Genomic DNA, 18,623 nt, shown 5'->3' on the forward strand with positions numbered 1-18,623 from the left:
GGGGGGGTTGGATTTGATACATTTAATTCTTTTATTTTAACTATTACCATCTGGCAGAGAGTACAGAATAATAAAAACAAGGACAAACAGGCTGAAAAACAGTTTCTATCCCAGGGCAGTAGCTCTGTTGAATTCTACTGTATAATGCAGTGTTGGTGTGGTGTCAGGGTTTTCAATTCAATGTGTGGAGTGTGAAAGATGTGTGTTTGCGTTTATTTTCATGGTCATGATGTGCACTGAAGATGGTGTTTGGTTTCATTGTATGAGGTGCAATGACAATAAAGAAAACTAAAATAAAATAAAATAAACTTTACCTCTCTATGTAACCTAAATATCCAATTTCTTACCCTGTCTTTTGTATAACCTTTTACACGATTTATAACCATTGCCTGGCACCCCTGATGCCTGGAAAATTCTCACCTCTTGGGAAAATGCAAAGGGAGAAGGGGCCATGTGGATTGCAGCACCAGAAGGTAGCCCTGAGAAACTTTCTGTATCTGCTTTCTCAGAGAAGCTGGTATAATAACATCTTCACACCTGCGAATTGGTGGAATCTATATCAGACTGTTGGGAGGGGTTTCTAACCCTAACCCTTTATCCTAGTTGCATGCCCTGAGGGACCTCAGCTCGTGCTTTTAATTTTGACTGCTTTTACCCCTTTTCAATAAAAGATTCCTTTTGAAATATAAAGTTTTCAAGAATCTATACTTATTTTTTGAAAGGGGAAGAGGCTGGTCCTTACAGCCTTAGTAAGACCACACCTAGAGTACTGCATCCAGTTTGGTCACTGCACTATAAAAAAGATGTTGAGACACTAGAAAAAGTGCAGAGAAGAGCAACCAGGATGATTAGGGGGCTGGAGACTAAAACATATGAAGAACGGTTACAAGAACTGGGCATGGCCAGTCTAGACTAGTGAAGAGAAGGACCAGGGGAGACATGGTAGCAGTGTTCCATTATTTGAGGGGCTGCTACAGAGAGGAAGGGGTCAAGCTATTTTCTAAAGCACCTGTAGGCCAGACAAGGCATAATGGATGGAAACTGAACAAGGAGAGATTTAACCTGGAAATGAGAAACTTTTTTTTTTCAAATAAGCTTTTTATTTTTCAATATAAAAATATGTAAACATACATGTTTTGTGGGCATTGCATTGACTGGGTCAAATCATTTTTAAGCCAGTAACATTAATAATACAAACAAGTATGTGTAATTCTAATCTTCCAACTTCCACAATTTCAACAAAGCTAATGTCTTTTCATAATCCATTTCTCATTTTCCCATTAGTTCATTTAAACATAAATTTATTTAATAAATACATTTATTTGTGCCTTCTATTTATAATCCCTAAATACCATTATTTAATATTTTTAAGAAGTATTCATATTTTCACCATAACTTCAAAATTCCAATTGTGTAAAGTTTTAATAATAATGCTAAATATTAACAATATTTAATCAATCCCAGAAGTGTATCTCAAAATCCCACACAATTTCTAGTCCTTCATATTTTAAATTCATAATATACTTTAACCACTATTAATATTAATAATACAGTTTAATTATCTAATCCTGAATTCCCATCTACTGTCTTTACTTATTTGGATTATATTATTAAATTATATTTTCTATACTACTATTTTTCCTGTACATATTTTCCCATTTTATTGGAATATTTTCGAAATGAGAAATTTTCTGACAGTGAGAACAATCAACCAATGAACAGCTTGCCTTCAGAAGTTGTGGGAGTGCCATCACTTGAGACTTTCAAGAAGAGATTGGACTGCCATTTGTCAGAAATGGTGTAGGGTCTCCCGCTTGGACTAGATGACCTACAAGATCTCTTTCAACTTTGTTAACCTGTAATCAGTCATGAACTCCCAGCTCACTGGTGATTTTCAAACAGGAGCTGGATGAAAAATTCTAGAGATGATTTAAACTTATATTTCTTCTTTAAACAATCTTCTAATTCTAACTTCCCAATTCATACTTTCTTGATTCTATGTCCAGAATGACTTAAATACACATTAATCACAAATACACAAGTATATTTCAGTTGTGCCCAGGTGGAATCCATCATCTCCCAGGAAAAGCCATTTATTAAAGAGGGAACAGAAGATGGAACTTTTGTTCTCTTTCTTTGCCTCTTTCAAATTATTTCACATATTTATCCTTTTTATATTTTAATCTCAGAGAGGAAACATTATCAACTATTCTAAACATATATTTCTCCTATTCCTAAATGCATACACACACACACACACACACCCACACACACACCCTCTCAGGAGGAAGAAAAATCACTTACTCTACATGTTACCTCTTTGTTTTCTTCTGAATATATAGCAGTTATACCAAACGTTTATTTCTAAAATAGAAATTCACAATGTATCGTTATCGCTCTATTTCCACAATAGTTGCATGAAATACAAAGGACAATTTTGTTCCAAAAATATGGCCAGGAGGTAATAAAATTTTCTTCTTAGTGGAATACATGTATGGAGTCATAGAATGAAATTCATATTTGTATGGCAGTCAAGTGATCCATACAAAACCTATGACTTTGTATATTTTGATAAGCCTCTAGAGTATAATTGCCTTACAAAATAAATGAGGGAATAAGAGTAGATCTCGTCCAGAAGATACAGATACAAACTGACCATCTGAGATTAGCCAATTTTCTGTGAACTATAAACCCATAACTGAACAAGCGTCTATAGCACAGGCCAAGCATGCATAATATATGTAATATTCATTTTCTTCTTACTGTAATTCCATTATATTTAATCTCTTCATTATCTTTATCTGCCTAACAAATCAAGTTGCCAAAATTAAAAAAGAATTATATGTTTCAGGTTTCTAGACATTTCTAACATAATCATAACTCATGATTATAAGCAAACATATAAATAATGATAAACAGAAAGAATGTTGCATATAACAGAGATGCAGATCAAGCAATAAGGAAATTGCCATTGCGTCTCTAGTCACATTTCAACATTGCAAAAAGATCTAAAAGAAAGATTGTGTTATAATAACTTATTTTTATGTTGAAAACAGTTCTCCAGGGAACATACCGGTAGTACAAAATGAAATTAGGAAGGTGAGATTGGAATGGTGAATGAAATCAGCAGGACACTAGGGTAGCACAAAAATGCCATTCATTAATTTCATTAACTTTCTTTGGCAATAATTTAAATTTAAAAGTGCTATCCAAGGTTACATATGGGAATCTCTCCTAAACTGAAATCATATTTGCTTTACATTTCAGTAACTGCTCTAATGCAGACACCTTATTAAAATATTTTTCTCTTCACACTATTATCTCCTCATAAGCCATGGTGGATAAGAGGATAGTGAGTGCATGTCTCTAAGGATCACTATGGCTTAAACCAAATGAATGGGCTGTTGTCAGATTCTCCTCCAAGATTTTTTTTTTTTTTTTTTGCAAAGCAGCAACAGAAGGAAAGACAGAAATTAATCCTGAATGCAATCTAAGATAGTTTGCCAAACTATAGTCAAAAGAAGAATATCTCCATACTGCCCTCTTACTTTTCTTTTCCTTCCTTCCTTCCTTCCTTCCTTCCTTCCTTCCTTCCTTCCTTCCTTCCTTCCTTCCTTCCTTCCCTCTGATTATTGTAAATCCTGATAATTTCAGTCATAATGCTGCTTTTTATTCTCTTGCCTCTTCTCTCTTCTATTGCACCATGCAGCTGAGAATAGGGATGGGTGAGAAATTCATTGCATGAAGATTTTTATACATATGATTTTTGTACTTTCTGATATGAAGGAGATTACAAAACAGAGTGCATGTTGAAATACATCAATTCCAGAATTTTGCAATATAATTTGCAGCCAACAGTATGGACAAAATATTATAGGAAAATGTCCACATATGGAAAAATGCATACAAAATTAGCATACAGAAGTGTTTGTGAATATTTATGTGGGCTTTTGCTGCTAGCATTAACAAAGGACATGTGAGTAACAAAATGAGAAGTTTTTCAAAACTGTGAAACTGTGAAAGCAATTGAACATTTTATAGGAGCATTAATGTCTAATAAAATTGTGCTATAGAATTTAAGCAGCAGCAATGGAGGAGAAGGTCAAAAGGGCTGACCAAAATCATCAAGCTGGTTGTCTACTCCACTAACTATAGCTTGCTCCTTCCTAGTTTGGTGCATGCACTTGTACTTTATTCATTGTTCATTCATTTTCTCACATCTGGTGCCAGTGCAGAAAATAATATTAGTATTATTTTTCCTTAAAATGTATCTTATAGACTAGTACAATGGAAAAGGCATTACTAAAAACAGCTCAAATTGCTTTTGATTCATTTATGGGTCCAAGTTTGTACAAAGGCTAACTATAATCAATCACTGTGTCCATCAAAAGACATGGAACTTATCAAAAATATGGGTAATTGGATGCATATGGCTATTTCCTTTTAAGTGAAATCGGAAAGACAGTGTAACAAAACATGGAAGTTAAAGGGAAAATTACCTGAGATATGTGTGCATGGTAAGTTATCTATCTAACTATTCTTCCATAGTTGCTTAAGCTTAGCTAAAGCTCCAGCTGACTTTCTGAGTAAAATGAAAACTACTCAATTAAAATTGTACAGATTGTCAAAGGAACAGAACAAAGATTAGATTGAAAAGCCTTTTTTCATAACAGTAATTCAAACCTTCTGCCAAGTTCCTTCCTGACCGTGGAATGCATTATTTGATAGAATGTGAGTTTCTGGCGCCCTCATGTGGCTGCCAAAATTTATTGGGATCTCTAGGTTAAGAAAAATGCCCTAAATATACAGGCAATAATTCAATAAAGACCCTCTTTTGGCCTCGTAAAATACAAGAAAGGAAAAGGGAAGGGAAGATGGACCACAGTAGCAGAGCAGAACACTGACTGACAGTCTTAATCTTTGGTTTACCATTCCCCATTGTATTGTATTTTGTGCATTCATGCTCAAGAAGAAAAATACTATTTTCTATCTAAATACACTTTCAGTTTTAGCTGTCCCAAAAGAGAAGGTTTGGCAAGATGATTAAGATATCAGACTAGGGGCTCGTCTAGACAGCTTCTCTGGCCTAGGTTAGAGTGGTCACAGGATGGGCAGGATGATAAAAACAGGCCATCATGTCACACACATATGATGGGGAAAGGGGGTGGGGGCAGCATGATCCTGCTTTCATGATTTTGATAAAAACCACAAGATGCTGCAGAACTCATGTCCGTGTCAATATAATGATGTTTCCCATCACAAAAAGTAGAGAATTTTCCATATCACATGGAGGAGGAACTTGAAGGTTGTCAGTTATCTGCAGGCCCATGGTAGGATTACTTCCTCCTATATGACTCCTATTTCCATGGCTATGTCTGTTCTGGCTGCTAGAAAGACCAGAACTCTCCTGTAACCATAGATGTTTTCCTGGGGTCAGGAGAATATCAAACTCATGAAATACTTTCTATAAACCTGCTTCTCCTATTGGTCTCTGCTGCAAAGCTCCATTTCTTGGGCCCCTGGGCAAAGCTGCAGCTACTGTCAGCATAGCAAGGAGCAAAGCAGTTTTTTGCCTTCTCTGACACTTGTCTCTCCTCCCTGGTCCCTATCCTCCACCCTGGCCACAATGGATCCTTTCCTGTTCCTTTCTCATTTGCCACGTCTTATCTCTGTTCACCAATGGCTCATGAACTAACATTTACTAGGCTAATCCAATTTTCTAGATTACCATACTACACTGAATCATTAATTAATTAATTAATTAATTAACATTATGGTCTGGGTTTGTCAACACAGTAAGCTAAAATGCAAACGACTAATTGAATGTTATGTGAAGTCCATTTATGCAGTTTACAAGCCTTCATCAAGCCTTTTATCTTACATCTTTAGCCCATCTGGTTTTGATATATGATTGAAAAATTAAGACCTTAATGGTTGGGAATGAAGGTACATGAAAGAGGTCGCATATTCTTACCTGAATTTTCAATCTTCTCCAGACTCAAGTGAGGCAAGGAATGACTAGAATTTCCACACTGTTAGTGGACTAGATTAGAACATGGTTCCAGCACTTTTAGCACTATGCTATATATCAATGGGTGGATATTATATTTTGGAAAAGTATTCAACTGTTTTTTTAAATCAATTTTTGTTGTTTCTTAGTCATCTTATATAATATACTGTAGAGGAAAGAAAGAAAGAAAGAAAGAAAGAAAGAAAGAAAGAAAGAAAGAAAGAAAGAAAGAAAGAAAGAAAGAAAGAAAGGAAGGAAGGAAGGAAGGAAGGAAGGAAGGAAGGAAGGAAGGAAGGAAGGAAGGAAGGAAGGAAGGAAGGAAGGAAGGAAGGAAGGAAGGAAGGAAGGAAGGAAGGAAGGAAGGAAGGAAGGAAGGAAGGAAGAGAGCCAGTTTGGTATAGTGGTCAAAGGCAAAAAGCTAGGAACAGCTGGGTGACTCTTAGTCCTTTGTAGGACTAAGCCACTTCTGAAAATGCTGCCAAGAAAACTGCATGGATTTGTCTAAGCAATCAGCAGAAATAAAGGGAGACTTGAAGGCATGACATAAAACGATAGATTGAACTATTATTATAACTAAGACTTGAAATTCTGGAGACCACAAATACTTTGTGGTCTTTGTAAATTTACTTTGTAAATCTCTCTCAATTAATGAATTTATCTTTCTTGGAAGTGCCAAAACTGCCCTCTCACTTGTCCTGCCTTTTGGATTCAGTCTGACACAACCACTAAAGGAGTCGAGGGAAGTGAAGGACAGGATGCTATGGGTCAACAGTGGACCCTAACTGGAACATACACCTTGATAAATGCCTGGCCATACTGATATCCATTCATATTCATTTTAAAGAAGATAAAGACATTTATGTTTCCATTATTGGATACATAAATATGGAAGAGAATCAGGATGGAAACTAAATCAAGAATGAAATCTGAATCCCAAATAGTGTGTAGAGAAGGCATGGAGTAATCTAAATAAGAGGATTGCTATAAGAGGAGAGCCTGAAGCAGCAATTCAATCAGCCCACTCAGCAATAACCATTTGTTTATGGTTGCATTCCCATGACCATTTTTTTAAAAAAAGTTAACCATTTTTAAAAGGGGGGGAATATGCTGAAATTTTTGCTGACCAGCACTTTCACAGAAGCAATTATCTGACATTAGAATAATACAACATAACATACTCAGCTGTCTTTAAAAGGAAGTTTAATAGACTTACCTATCAAGAGCTTTTAAGTTCTTCTCCATGTTCATGATATTACGCATTTTAAAGATGAACCATTTATCAATGTCTGTAAGTCTATGGATATCATCTACAGGGAAGTTTTCATTCAAGGCCTATCAGAAAGGGATGTTGATTAGTCAGGGCTTCATGAATTAACTGACTTATTCCTAAACGCTGCATTGAATAAAAATATTTAGTAGTTATTTCTATCTCAAATCTATTCTGAAATTTAGCTCTTTTTAAATCTAACTTTCAGCAATAGTTTATAAATATTGATTACTTTTTAATTATAGTCCATATCATCTATTAATTTAATTTAACTGGTTTAATTCTGGCTTTATTTCACTTTCTCTATTAAACAAATCTTCATGCTTAATATTCCCTCCAATTTCCTTTTAAATTCCAGATGTTATAAATTGTGTTCAAAAGTTTTATTTGTGTTCAAAAACTCATTTCAAAAACTCATTTCAAAGTTTTATACAAACTGGCCTATATATTGTAATTGCAGCCCAGCATAGTTTTCATATTGTATTGTATTATTATTTTAAGCTCTAGTTGGAATCATGTAAGGAATAAAAATTAGTTAAATAGATTCAAAGACTTCATATTGCTTTCAGAACAAAATGTTGAATTGTTTTCCTGTGCCTTAGTTTGAAAATTTGCAAGTTCCATGAAGCCTTAAGAATCAGCTTTATAAAAACCAATCCAACCCATGATTATTGTCATGGATCTGGCTGAAAAGTAGAGAAACAATGTTAACCTTCAGCAATTTGCTTACATGATCAATGGAAAACTCCCCATCTCAATTGAATGGGCATGAAAATTCAGTTCAAACCAGCTTAAATCTCATTAGAATTAGCTTTCTTCCACAAAACTGATCTTCAAATACACAATGTCTATAGCTTTCAAATTGAGTTCTAGGGAACCTGGTGGTTCCTTATAAAAAGATTGATTGCAAAAGACCAACTTTGTTGGACAGTTTGTTCACTATTTAAAGAATCCTATAAAGTGCAACTTTTGCAGATTAAAAGAAATGTTTTAACAACACCGAGGGTCAACATATCTGATTATGGCCCAGCTGCACCCATATAGCATGATTCTGTGATGATGATTCAATATGTTGGCATATTTGTCAAGGTGGGAAATATTTCTTGAGAGAAACAAATGTGATGATCATGATATTATATTTTCAAGGAGACCCTACTGAAACATTACTATCTGAAACATTACTATCTGATAGGCACTACAGCAACAGTATTTTCAAGGAGACCCTACTGAAACATTATTATCTGAAACGTTATTATCTGATAGGCACTACAGCAACACCATTCTTCCCAATCAGCCAAATATGTAAACAACCTATTGACATCATTCTCTTCTTTCTCATGAAATCTTGTATGACCAGTGAAGCAATTGGTTCCTTTCAACTGAGAAAATACATGCATCTGTACAAAGCATCTTTTGGCCGAATGAATAAAGGAATCAAGGGGAGAGAATAATTCCCAAAATTATATAAATACCTACCTAAATTATATAAAGTTGCTTACTTATAAGTTTTTGAATTAGATTTTAAGATACCAACAAATCTGTAAACAATATTTTCCAGGAAAATAGGACCTTGGACCAGCCGAGGCACAAAAAGATAGTCACCTATTAAAACCTATACAGAAATATGACTTAATTATTCAGACCTTTTGCCCACTAAGGAATAAGTATTAGCTAATTTTCTTCATAGCAAACTAATTTTCTTTGTGCAGGGATTTGAGCATCCATTCATATAAATCTCTACATCAAGCTTAAAGCTATATACCCCAGAAGTATAATTAACATCTAAGTCCTGCAGCAGTAATTTTGGCAGCTTAAGAAACAATCAGCATCATCCAATACATAGCATGTGGTAATGAATCATGTAATTTGAATGTGACTTTGCAATTATTTAGTCCTATCTCTATTTTACCTCTATTTAAAAATAGGAAAGTAACATCACAGTATAAAGTTTGTAACTACATTTTTTTCAAAGCAGGGTGTCAAGACTCCTTTTCCATCTCAAAATGTTAGATTTTGAGAAAAGTGAGAGTTAAAGGATTTTTGACGAACCTAGCAAACAGACTTAATGTGGCATTGCACCAACAGGAATAAATAATTCATTCTTTAAGTGTCATAACAATTGTTGAAGATTTCTGACCAGCAAGTTCCAGCCGTCTAGATGAAGTAAAAAAGCTGAAACGTCAAAACAGAAAAGAATATAATACATATTTGAATAATTCCATATTCTGGAAGAATCAGTGTCTGTTCTTCTTAGGTTGATGCTATAAACAGACTGTATAATGGGTTAGGGGAATTGGAAAAGTAGTCTGTTCCAGAGAAAGAAAATTAACAACATGCTTGTTCTTCCTGCTTCTTAATTATTAAGGATTTAATGTAAAGGCTGCCACCCAGACTACCTATGTTCTTGATCATCATAAAAATATTTGAGAACGCAGGAGATTTATATACCATGAGATAATTTCAACAAAGGCCTTGTTTGGCATGAATAGTTTGATCTATTAAAACAAGAATTCGGCCACATTGAAAATGTTCTAACTGAATATTACATTATTTTTGTTTAAAAAAACATGGAAAGTGCTGATCTTTATCTTGCTGCTATCTATCAGTTAAAATAATGTTTCATCTTTTAGTTAGAGACAAGATGAAAATTCAACTGCTTCTCACAGTACCTTGGCCACTGCATACATTCGTGTACTGGAGGCTTCAGATAGTTCGCTTCTGAGATCCACCTTAGTAGACCAGTCTTTATTCATTGGCAAGCATGATGTGAAGCCATCAATGGATGGGTGGCACATTCTTAAAGCCTTCTGGAAGCTCTCTTCAAAGGTCCGTCCAATAGCCATAACCTAGAATAAAGAAAGTATTAACATGGTCATGCATAGATTCTGTTTCAAATTTCTCAAGAAAAAAAATTCAAGTAGCCACCTAAAAAATAAATTAGGAGAAGCAGCATAAGGTAGAGTGACTTTGTAAGGACCAGCCTCTCCACTCTTCAAAAAATAAGTATAGATTCTTGAAATAAACTTTGTATTTCAAAAGGAATCTTTTATTGAAGAGAAGTAAAAGCAAGCCAAAATTCAAAGTAGGATCTGAGGTCCCTCAGGGCATGCAACTAGGATAAAGGGAATTGGAAACCCCTCCCAACAGTTGGATGTGGATTCCACCAATCCGCAGATGTGAAGATGTTATTATACTAGCATCTCTGAGAAAGCAGATAAGGAAAGATTCCCAGGGCTATCTTCCGGTGCTGCAATCCACATGGCCCCTTCTCCCCTTGCATCTCCCCAAGAGGTGAGAATTTGCCAGGCATATATATATATAGTCAAGCAATTATAAGATAACAGGTATAAGTATAAACATAGGTATGGATACATGAAATGGATACATATAAGAAAAATAAAAAAGAAACAATAGGACAGGGATGGTAGGCACGTCGTTGCGGTGCCAGGCAACGGTTATAAATTGTGTAAAAGGTTATACAACAGACCATGTAAGAAATAGAATATTTAGGATACATAGAGAGGAAAATAATTAAATGTATCAAATCCAACCCCACCCCCTCCCTTTCTTCCATTGAAGAATGGCAGATACACAGATCTGACAGACTTCCAGGCAAAAACTCATGTCCTGAAGAAAGAAGAGTACAAAATTTTGGAGATAAAGAGTTTAACAGGTTTGATGTTGCACCTAAAAATTGATTGATAAAATTAATATTATAAAATTAAACACTGCAGTGGCATAATTAGGGTTGCCACCATGGCAAACCAATCTTACCCATTTCTGTTTTGTTTTGCTTATTTATTAATTTCCCCTAGTACTGCACAAGGCAAATATTAGAAGGAAGCAGAGGTGGATATACCATTTCTCTTAGGTTTTTGGTTCTCCCCTTAATTAAAACAAGGAAGGACTTTTAACCCTTTAGTAAATACTGTGTACAACACAATGGATTGGAGAGAGTTAACCAAAACCTGACAGATTTCTCTAGTGTTTATAGTACTTGCATGTTAAATTCCTGGATTAGAGTCTTTATAAAACTCAAAATTCCCCCATCCAGGTAAATGAGTTATGCAAATGGGCAATTGATATACTGTATATTTTAATCCCTGCCCTGTGCTCAAGAGCCTGGTTAAATTCAAAAGTTAACAGCAACCTCCTTCTGCACACACAATAGCCATATTAATAATATACAGTAACTCATCTCCCCACACAGCCATGTCACATAGCAGCTGATAGTGGTTGGGTTCATACATCACAGTATAATTTTTAAGCAAATGTTGTTGAATAAAGCATGGATTCATGATTAGGACTAGCTAAAATCCATAGTATGGGAGTCAAATTATGGCTTTAATGCAATGTGTGAATTATGTAAGAATGTACTGCCACCAGCATTATCACTCCAAATAGAAACAATACTAGGATCATTAAAAATGAAATATATTGTCTCCTGTTCTTGTCTTCCATCTATCTAGTCACAAGAAAAGCCAAAGACACATAATGCTGGAAGAAAGCAACTACACATTTTTCAATGATAATATTTCATGAATAGACTGGGTTTTACTTAATATAGCATAGAACTGAATGACAACTTTTCAAAGTCTGAAAATGTTTTAGTTTTGAAATTTGCAAAAGAAAATTACATCACTTTTTCAGAGTCAGGAAAAGATAGGAAGGTATTCTTAATTGTGGGCTAATAGCCCACTGGTTATAAATGTGAAATTAATCCACAATGGAAGTTCAATTATTGCTTCTGCCTTCACCCTTTTCCATAGAAGAAAATCACTTTCTATGAGGAGTTTATTTTAAAAGCTGCCAAAGGGGGTGGGGGGACATATTTGGAAATAAATGTTTTCCCCAAGTTCTGCACCTGATATAAACATGTGTCAGAATTTTGTCCTCCACAATTGGCAACTTGACTACGAAGCAAGCTTGATGGACATTGTTTTTTACACTGAACTAGTATTTGATACTATTTGATACACTGCGAACTGATCTGAACTCAAAGTAAAAGAAAGATATAACTGGACCTGTACTGACTAGTGAAGATGCATCTCAATTAGGCATCTTGGCTCCTGCAAGCAACTGGTTCTGCCTCAGTGCAGCAATGTCTGGAGATGAGACTTATCTGCCTGGATCACCTGTTTGGTAATATGGACTGTATTCAAGGTCACAGTAGCCCCTATTACAGATCAAAACAACCCAGTTTTGCTCTGATGATTGGAAACAAACATTGTTTCATTTTATATCAAAGGGCTGTTTCAATGAGGCAAAGCCCCCTTTCAAGATTGAAAAATGCTTAAGGTTCCTGTGACTATTATTGCTTTTCAACTTGCCAATGAACTGGGGGGAAGGGAAGGGTGAGATGGAATGTGGAGGCTACAAACTTCAACCGTGAGAGCCAAAGACACTTCTGTGGGTGTCTACCAAGATGTGGACTGTTATCAAAACAAAAGGCTGATTCCTAATTGGACAATGTGACCTGTTCCAATGGGAGGAGAGGATGAAACTCATTTTTAACTGTGCAGGGTTGCATGGGAAAATTTAGAATTGGTTTTGCTTTCTTCTGTGCCAGAACGATGTACTCAATAAAGACTTGCTTTTGGGATTTTAAAGCTCTCAAAAGAAGATGTCTGCTTTTATTGAGTCTGTTAGTCACACCCATTTAAACATCATAAACAAGTTTTGCATACCCTTTTCTGTAAGACAAATGTTCAGATATTATATTATTAGGCTCAATAAAGCCTTCCATAATGGCATTATGTAAAGTTTTCTTTTCTCTATGAAGGTAGGAGGAAAGAAGATTTTTAAAAATACTTAAAGCTCTAAAGAAAGCCTTGAATGTCAATATAGTAGAGCCAAAGAATATGTTTTAAAACCATTCAGAAAAAAAGTCTGACAACAAGCAAATAAGTTATTAATTTGTATATTTTGCAAAACTGTTAGATAATTAGTGAATTAACTGCATGGTTTACCTATTATGTCACATTCCATTCTTCTTAAAACCTACAGATGAATGTGCCAATATTACTCCAGAGAGTCCTAAATTAAAATTTTAAATGCCATGCTCTTTCTACTATGTTTTATTAGAAGAAAAGGGAGAAGTGGGAGTTTTAAAAATGCTGACAAGTGAAAATATTGAATTTTGATATTCCATTTAGTCATTAATATTCAAAGTATTCCTTCTGCATAGGTCTTAAGAATCCAGAATAACAAGAGTTGGAAGGGACACTAAAGATCCTCTAATCCAACCCACTGCTCAAAAAGGCGATCCTATACCATTCAAGATGTGGCAATTATATAAAAAAGAAAATATTAAGAAAATCTCATACCGTACGTGGGTTTACTAAAATCACCATACCTTGCCAACAAATAGAAAGTTGTCATCTCTAATACTTCCTAATATTGAAAGAAAGTAACTAAACATTTCTGTGACTACCATAACTTGAGAAACAACAACCAGGTTTGGTCCAAGTTTTTTGTTTGCACATTTGGCTGAAAATGGAAAGAATCTAATCCTAAGCAAGTGTCCATGACATAAACACACAAAGTACTTTTATTTCATTTTTTCAAAATTATCCTTTCCATTTTTGACTTGTAAAATTCAGAAAAGAGATTCACTGAATATTCTCTGTAAGGATAGTACACTTCCCCAACAGTTTTTGGAAGGCTGAACAAATAAAATTTCTCTTGTCATAATTTTTGGCTATAGAAATATAGACTGAATGATAATGTTCTCATTGAAAAATAAAGGCAGCAATAGGCAATTAAAAAAACCAGAAAAAGTCATTGCTTGCTTCAAGAATGAAGTATGAGTGTGATGTGCAGTTACACTTTTATTAAAAGTACAGAAACTGAGAGGCATTTCTAAGGAAAGCTGAAATTCCTCGCAGTTTGGAAATCATTCAAATAATACAAAATTCAAACATTTATTGAATGATCAACCATATTCTAAGTTATTTCATGAACGTATTCACTCATCTATGGAAGCAACAAGGAATTCCATTGTCCTCATTGTTAAATATTCATGTATTTGATGGACTGTTATTAAATAAAAATTACCATATGCATGAGCCCCTATTTACCTTTATACTTTCATGTCAACTTTCTTATCTCAAAATGATTCACCACATTAATTTGTCATAAAATGAATGAATAGTCAAACATAACATTCATAGAATGAACTATTTAAAACAACTCATTCCAAAATTAACAGCAAAATAACTGCAAAAGTAGATAGTGTCATTTCTAGCTCTTATAAGCAAATAGGTAACCTATGACAACTAGTCAGCAAAGGAATCTACTTTGGGAGAAAGAAAAAGTCAATGGATGCAAGGAAGGACCATGCTCTGCATCATGTATGAAACAGTCAGTGATAATTTAGTCCTCAGACAAAACTGATTGATTTTTTATTAAGCAAGTTTTCCTATCATAAGCTTCAGTAAACAAACAGGCTTGAACCACTCCATTTTACCAGTGAATATGAGAACCTGGAATTTTAGAGATATTTGCACAGAGTTATGACCAGGGGTGGGATTCAAAATTTTTAACAACTGGTTCTGTGGGCGTGGCTTAGGTAGTGGGCATGGCTTAGGTGGTGGGTGTGGCTTGGTGGTCATGTGACTGGGTGGGCATGGCTTGGTGGCCATGTGACTGGCTGGGCATGGCCAACTCAATATCACTCACATCGAGGCATGCATCTCCTCCCCTGGCCTCTCATGACTGTGGGGATGCTGCAACAGTTGTAAGTGTGAAAACAGTCATAAGTCACTTTTTTCAGTGCCATTGTAACTTAAAATGGTCACTCCACACAAGCAAAATGCCAGCAAAGGAGGGGGGAAAAACTCCAGAGAAGTTCCTGAGACAGGAAGTCTAGTCCTGCCAAGAATGTAATAAGGGTTAACGGAGAGGCAGTTTCTGTAAGCAACACCAGAATGTTTCCTTCCTGCCTTCCTTACAGGATTAGGTCAGTAATTTTTTCTAACAACTGGTTCTCCGAACTGCTTAGAATGTGAACAAGCGGTTCTAGCGAATAGGTGCGAACTGGTAGAATCCCACCCCTGGTTATGACATACTTTCACCATTTCTGGTGCAACTAATAAGAGTATTTCTTCCATACACAAACCTTAAGTCACCTTTCCTCAAGTTGTCCTTGAGAGCACTATAAAATTATAATGGGCGGCATTCTAATATTTTTCTTTCCTACTTTTTACATCACGCACTTTGACTTTGAAAGCAATTCTCTATTCCTAGGAACCAGTGGTGGGATTTAGCCAGTTCGCACCAATTTGGGAGAACCAGTTGTTAACTTTCTGAGCAGTTTGGTGAACTGGTTGTTGGAAGAAATCATTAGGGCAGAGAACCAGTTATTAAATTATTTGAATCCCACCACTGCTAGGAACCCTGATAATTTTGTGAGAGAAATCAGGTAAGAAGAATCCTTGTTATCTCACAAACTTTGATGTGGAAGATTCTGGAAAGAGAAAGGTATAATTATTTAAAGCATGGATATATCACATAGATTATTTTCACATAGAGAATCTTCAGAGATTTCAGATTATAACTCTTATAAATAACAGCCAGTATGAATAATGGTTCCTGCCAATTTGACTGGTCATAATTATAGTCTAAAACATTTTTGAGGGTGGTATTCCCTCATACAGCTTCCAACTCCCTAGCTATGGATATAGAATGCCTCCAAAAAGGTCATCAATTGTAATCTAGATAAAGGTAAAATAATTCAATATGTGGATAGTCATACATACTTTATTTAAATACATTTTTGTTTTTATTTTGGCCTCACCCACTTGTTGGAATACACACACACATACAAATACAATTTCCAAGCTAGGAGTTCAATAAGAGCAATCGTGAGCCCAAAATAGGTTATTTATTGCTGGTAGAGGAAGTTTATTGTGGTTATGAATATAAAGTGCAGTGGTTAATGGGTAGAAGTAAAAATCAAAGAAGAATTTTAATTCATCTTACCTCTGCTATGAGTTACAAAACTAGTAACCTTAGAGTAAGGCTGTGTCTGAGAAACATTCTGAAACATTCTGAATTACTGCATCTTCTTCCCCCTCCCCATTTCCAACATTATCTTCAACCTTGCCAAATGATCTCAATAATATTCTGAAAAGAATATTATTTCTTCAGAAAATGAGGAAAGCATTGGACTCACCTCACCCACACTCTTCATTGAGCTCCCAATCTTGTTGGATGCACCTGGAAAACGATCAAGATCCCAGCGTGGTATCTTGGTTACTATGTAATCCAAGCTTGGTTCAAAACAGGCAGTGGTCTTTCCAGTTACTACATTCTCAATTTCTGGTAGTGGGATCCCAAGGGCTATTTTGGCAGCTATAAATGCCAAAGGATACCTGGCATTAAGAACGAAAGGAAATATTTCCATAGGTAATCAAAATCATAGGTTGGAAAGTATTCAGGTAATCCTCAATTTATCACCATAACTGAGCCCAACATTTCTGTAGATAAGTGAGACAGTTGTTAAGTGAGTTTTGCCCCATTTTATGACCTTTATTGCCACAGTTGCTAAGCGAATTACTGCAGTTGTAATATGATTGTAGTCTGAAATTGGCTTCCTCATTGACTTTGCTGGGACACTGCAACTGCCATAAATATGAATCAATTGTCAAGCATCTGAATTTTGATCACATGACCATGGGAATGCTATAATGGTTGTGTCACTTTTCTCAATGCTGTTCTAATAGTTAGTAAGTGAATGGTCAAGGTCTACCTGTATTGGAGATCTTCTAATCCAACCTTATGCCCAAATCAGGAATCTTCAGACCATCCAAACATTAGTAGAAAACTTAAATGATAGAACACTTAAGAATTGTTTATTTAAATGACATTATATTTCAGTTTATTATTCACTGCTTGGAAATGCAGTTCATTTAATAAATATTAAACATTGGGCCCAGCTCATAACAGATTAGTGATGTAACTTATTTTGCCTATATTCTTTCAGTATGTTTGAAGAACAGAAACATTGTATAATGTATATTTCTTACAGTTATTGTCTAGGCTACTATACAGTATTCATTTGATCCTGAATACAGCAAATAAAACCATGGTTGATTAATGCTTAGAAAAGCACATACATGGTAAAATTATTCTACGTACATTTACACACAAATAATGAATCAAAACAAAAATGGATATTGGGGGGAAAGGACACAGAATACATCAAAAGCTCTTGCATATCCCATAATTGTAGAGTTGGAAAAGGTGACAAGGATCATCTAATTCAGTATTTCTCAGCCACTTTGTAGGATATGTGAACTTCAGCTCCCAGAATTCCCCAGCTAGCATTCCTCAACCAGGTGGAATTCTGGGAACTGGAGTACGTACATCTTATGAAGTTGCTGTGGTTGAGAAACACTGATCCAGTTCAACTCTACAGCAGCTGCACAAACCACTTAGGTTTGGTCCAATAAGCACATGGAGACCATGACAACTTTTTTTTTTTTTTCAAGACAGACAGAACTTTGTTTTGCTCAATATTTTTCTTCAAAGCTTCAGAGTTTTTCTGGCTTCCTCATGATTTCTGGAAGACTTGTATCTGGTAAGGTCTGCTTGAGCTGTGTTCAGCATTTCCACTCCGGAGAAAAAGAAGGAGAGAAAAAACCCCTAAGGTTACAGCATACTTTGTACACCTATAGAATGAAATTTTTCACTCCAGGTAAGGAAGGAAACCTTGAAGGAAAGACATCAAAGCCGACATGCATGACATACATTTCTGATAATCAAGCAGCTCTAGTAAGAGTGTACAGCCTGAGGGTGAAGGCTGCATGCAGCCCTGGGAAGTGTCTCCAAACACTTAATTATTATTTTTTGCATAACAGAATTAGAAATATATTAAATATTTGAGGAAGGCATTCATGAATTTAACTGAAATTATTGTATGTTTGGCTACGTATTTAAATATTTCCAAAGGCTTTTTTTTTAATCCAAATGTTTCCTTTACATAGCTGTTCACCCATTAATGTTTCCAGCCTTACCCTGTGGCCTTTGATGCCAAGGCAGAGCTTCTAGAAAGTCGAGCATTAACTTCAATGATGCAGTATTCCAGAGAGGTGGGATTTAAGGCATACTGGATATTACACTCCCCCACAATGTTCAAGTGGCGGACAACGTTGATGGTTGATTTCCGTAACATCTGTAACTCTTCATTTGAAAGGGTCTGGCTGGGAGCCACCACAACAGAATCACCTAATTGAAGAAGAAAAAGAATTGAATAGCAGCGATCATGATTTAGCCTAACCGTGCAATGTTTTGTCTGTATTAACTCCAGAGACATATTTTAAGCCATCAAATAGATTATTAATA

At 35.4% G+C, this 18,623-nt stretch overlaps 1 protein-coding gene across 1 annotated transcript in view; it reads right to left on the reverse strand.

Annotated features, from left to right (window-relative positions):
• Positions 1-18,623, reverse strand: part of CPS1 (carbamoyl-phosphate synthase 1) — a 177,406-nt gene that overhangs the window by 75,673 nt on the left and 83,110 nt on the right. The window contains exons 18-21 of the mRNA XM_087953795.1: positions 18,296-18,506; positions 16,453-16,651; positions 9,947-10,123; positions 7,224-7,342 (exon numbers count right to left, since the gene is read on the reverse strand). Of these exons, the coding sequence (XP_087809921.1) occupies positions 7,224-7,342; positions 9,947-10,123; positions 16,453-16,651; positions 18,296-18,506 (706 nt within the window). The remainder of the gene's footprint in view (positions 1-7,223; positions 7,343-9,946; positions 10,124-16,452; positions 16,652-18,295; positions 18,507-18,623) is intronic.

Source organism: Notechis scutatus, chromosome 1 (assembly GCF_049901735.1).
Source record: "Notechis scutatus isolate UNSWTSFEM ecotype Mainland chromosome 1, rNotScu1.2, whole genome shotgun sequence".
NCBI classification, from domain to species: domain Eukaryota; kingdom Metazoa; phylum Chordata; class Lepidosauria; order Squamata; family Elapidae; genus Notechis; species Notechis scutatus.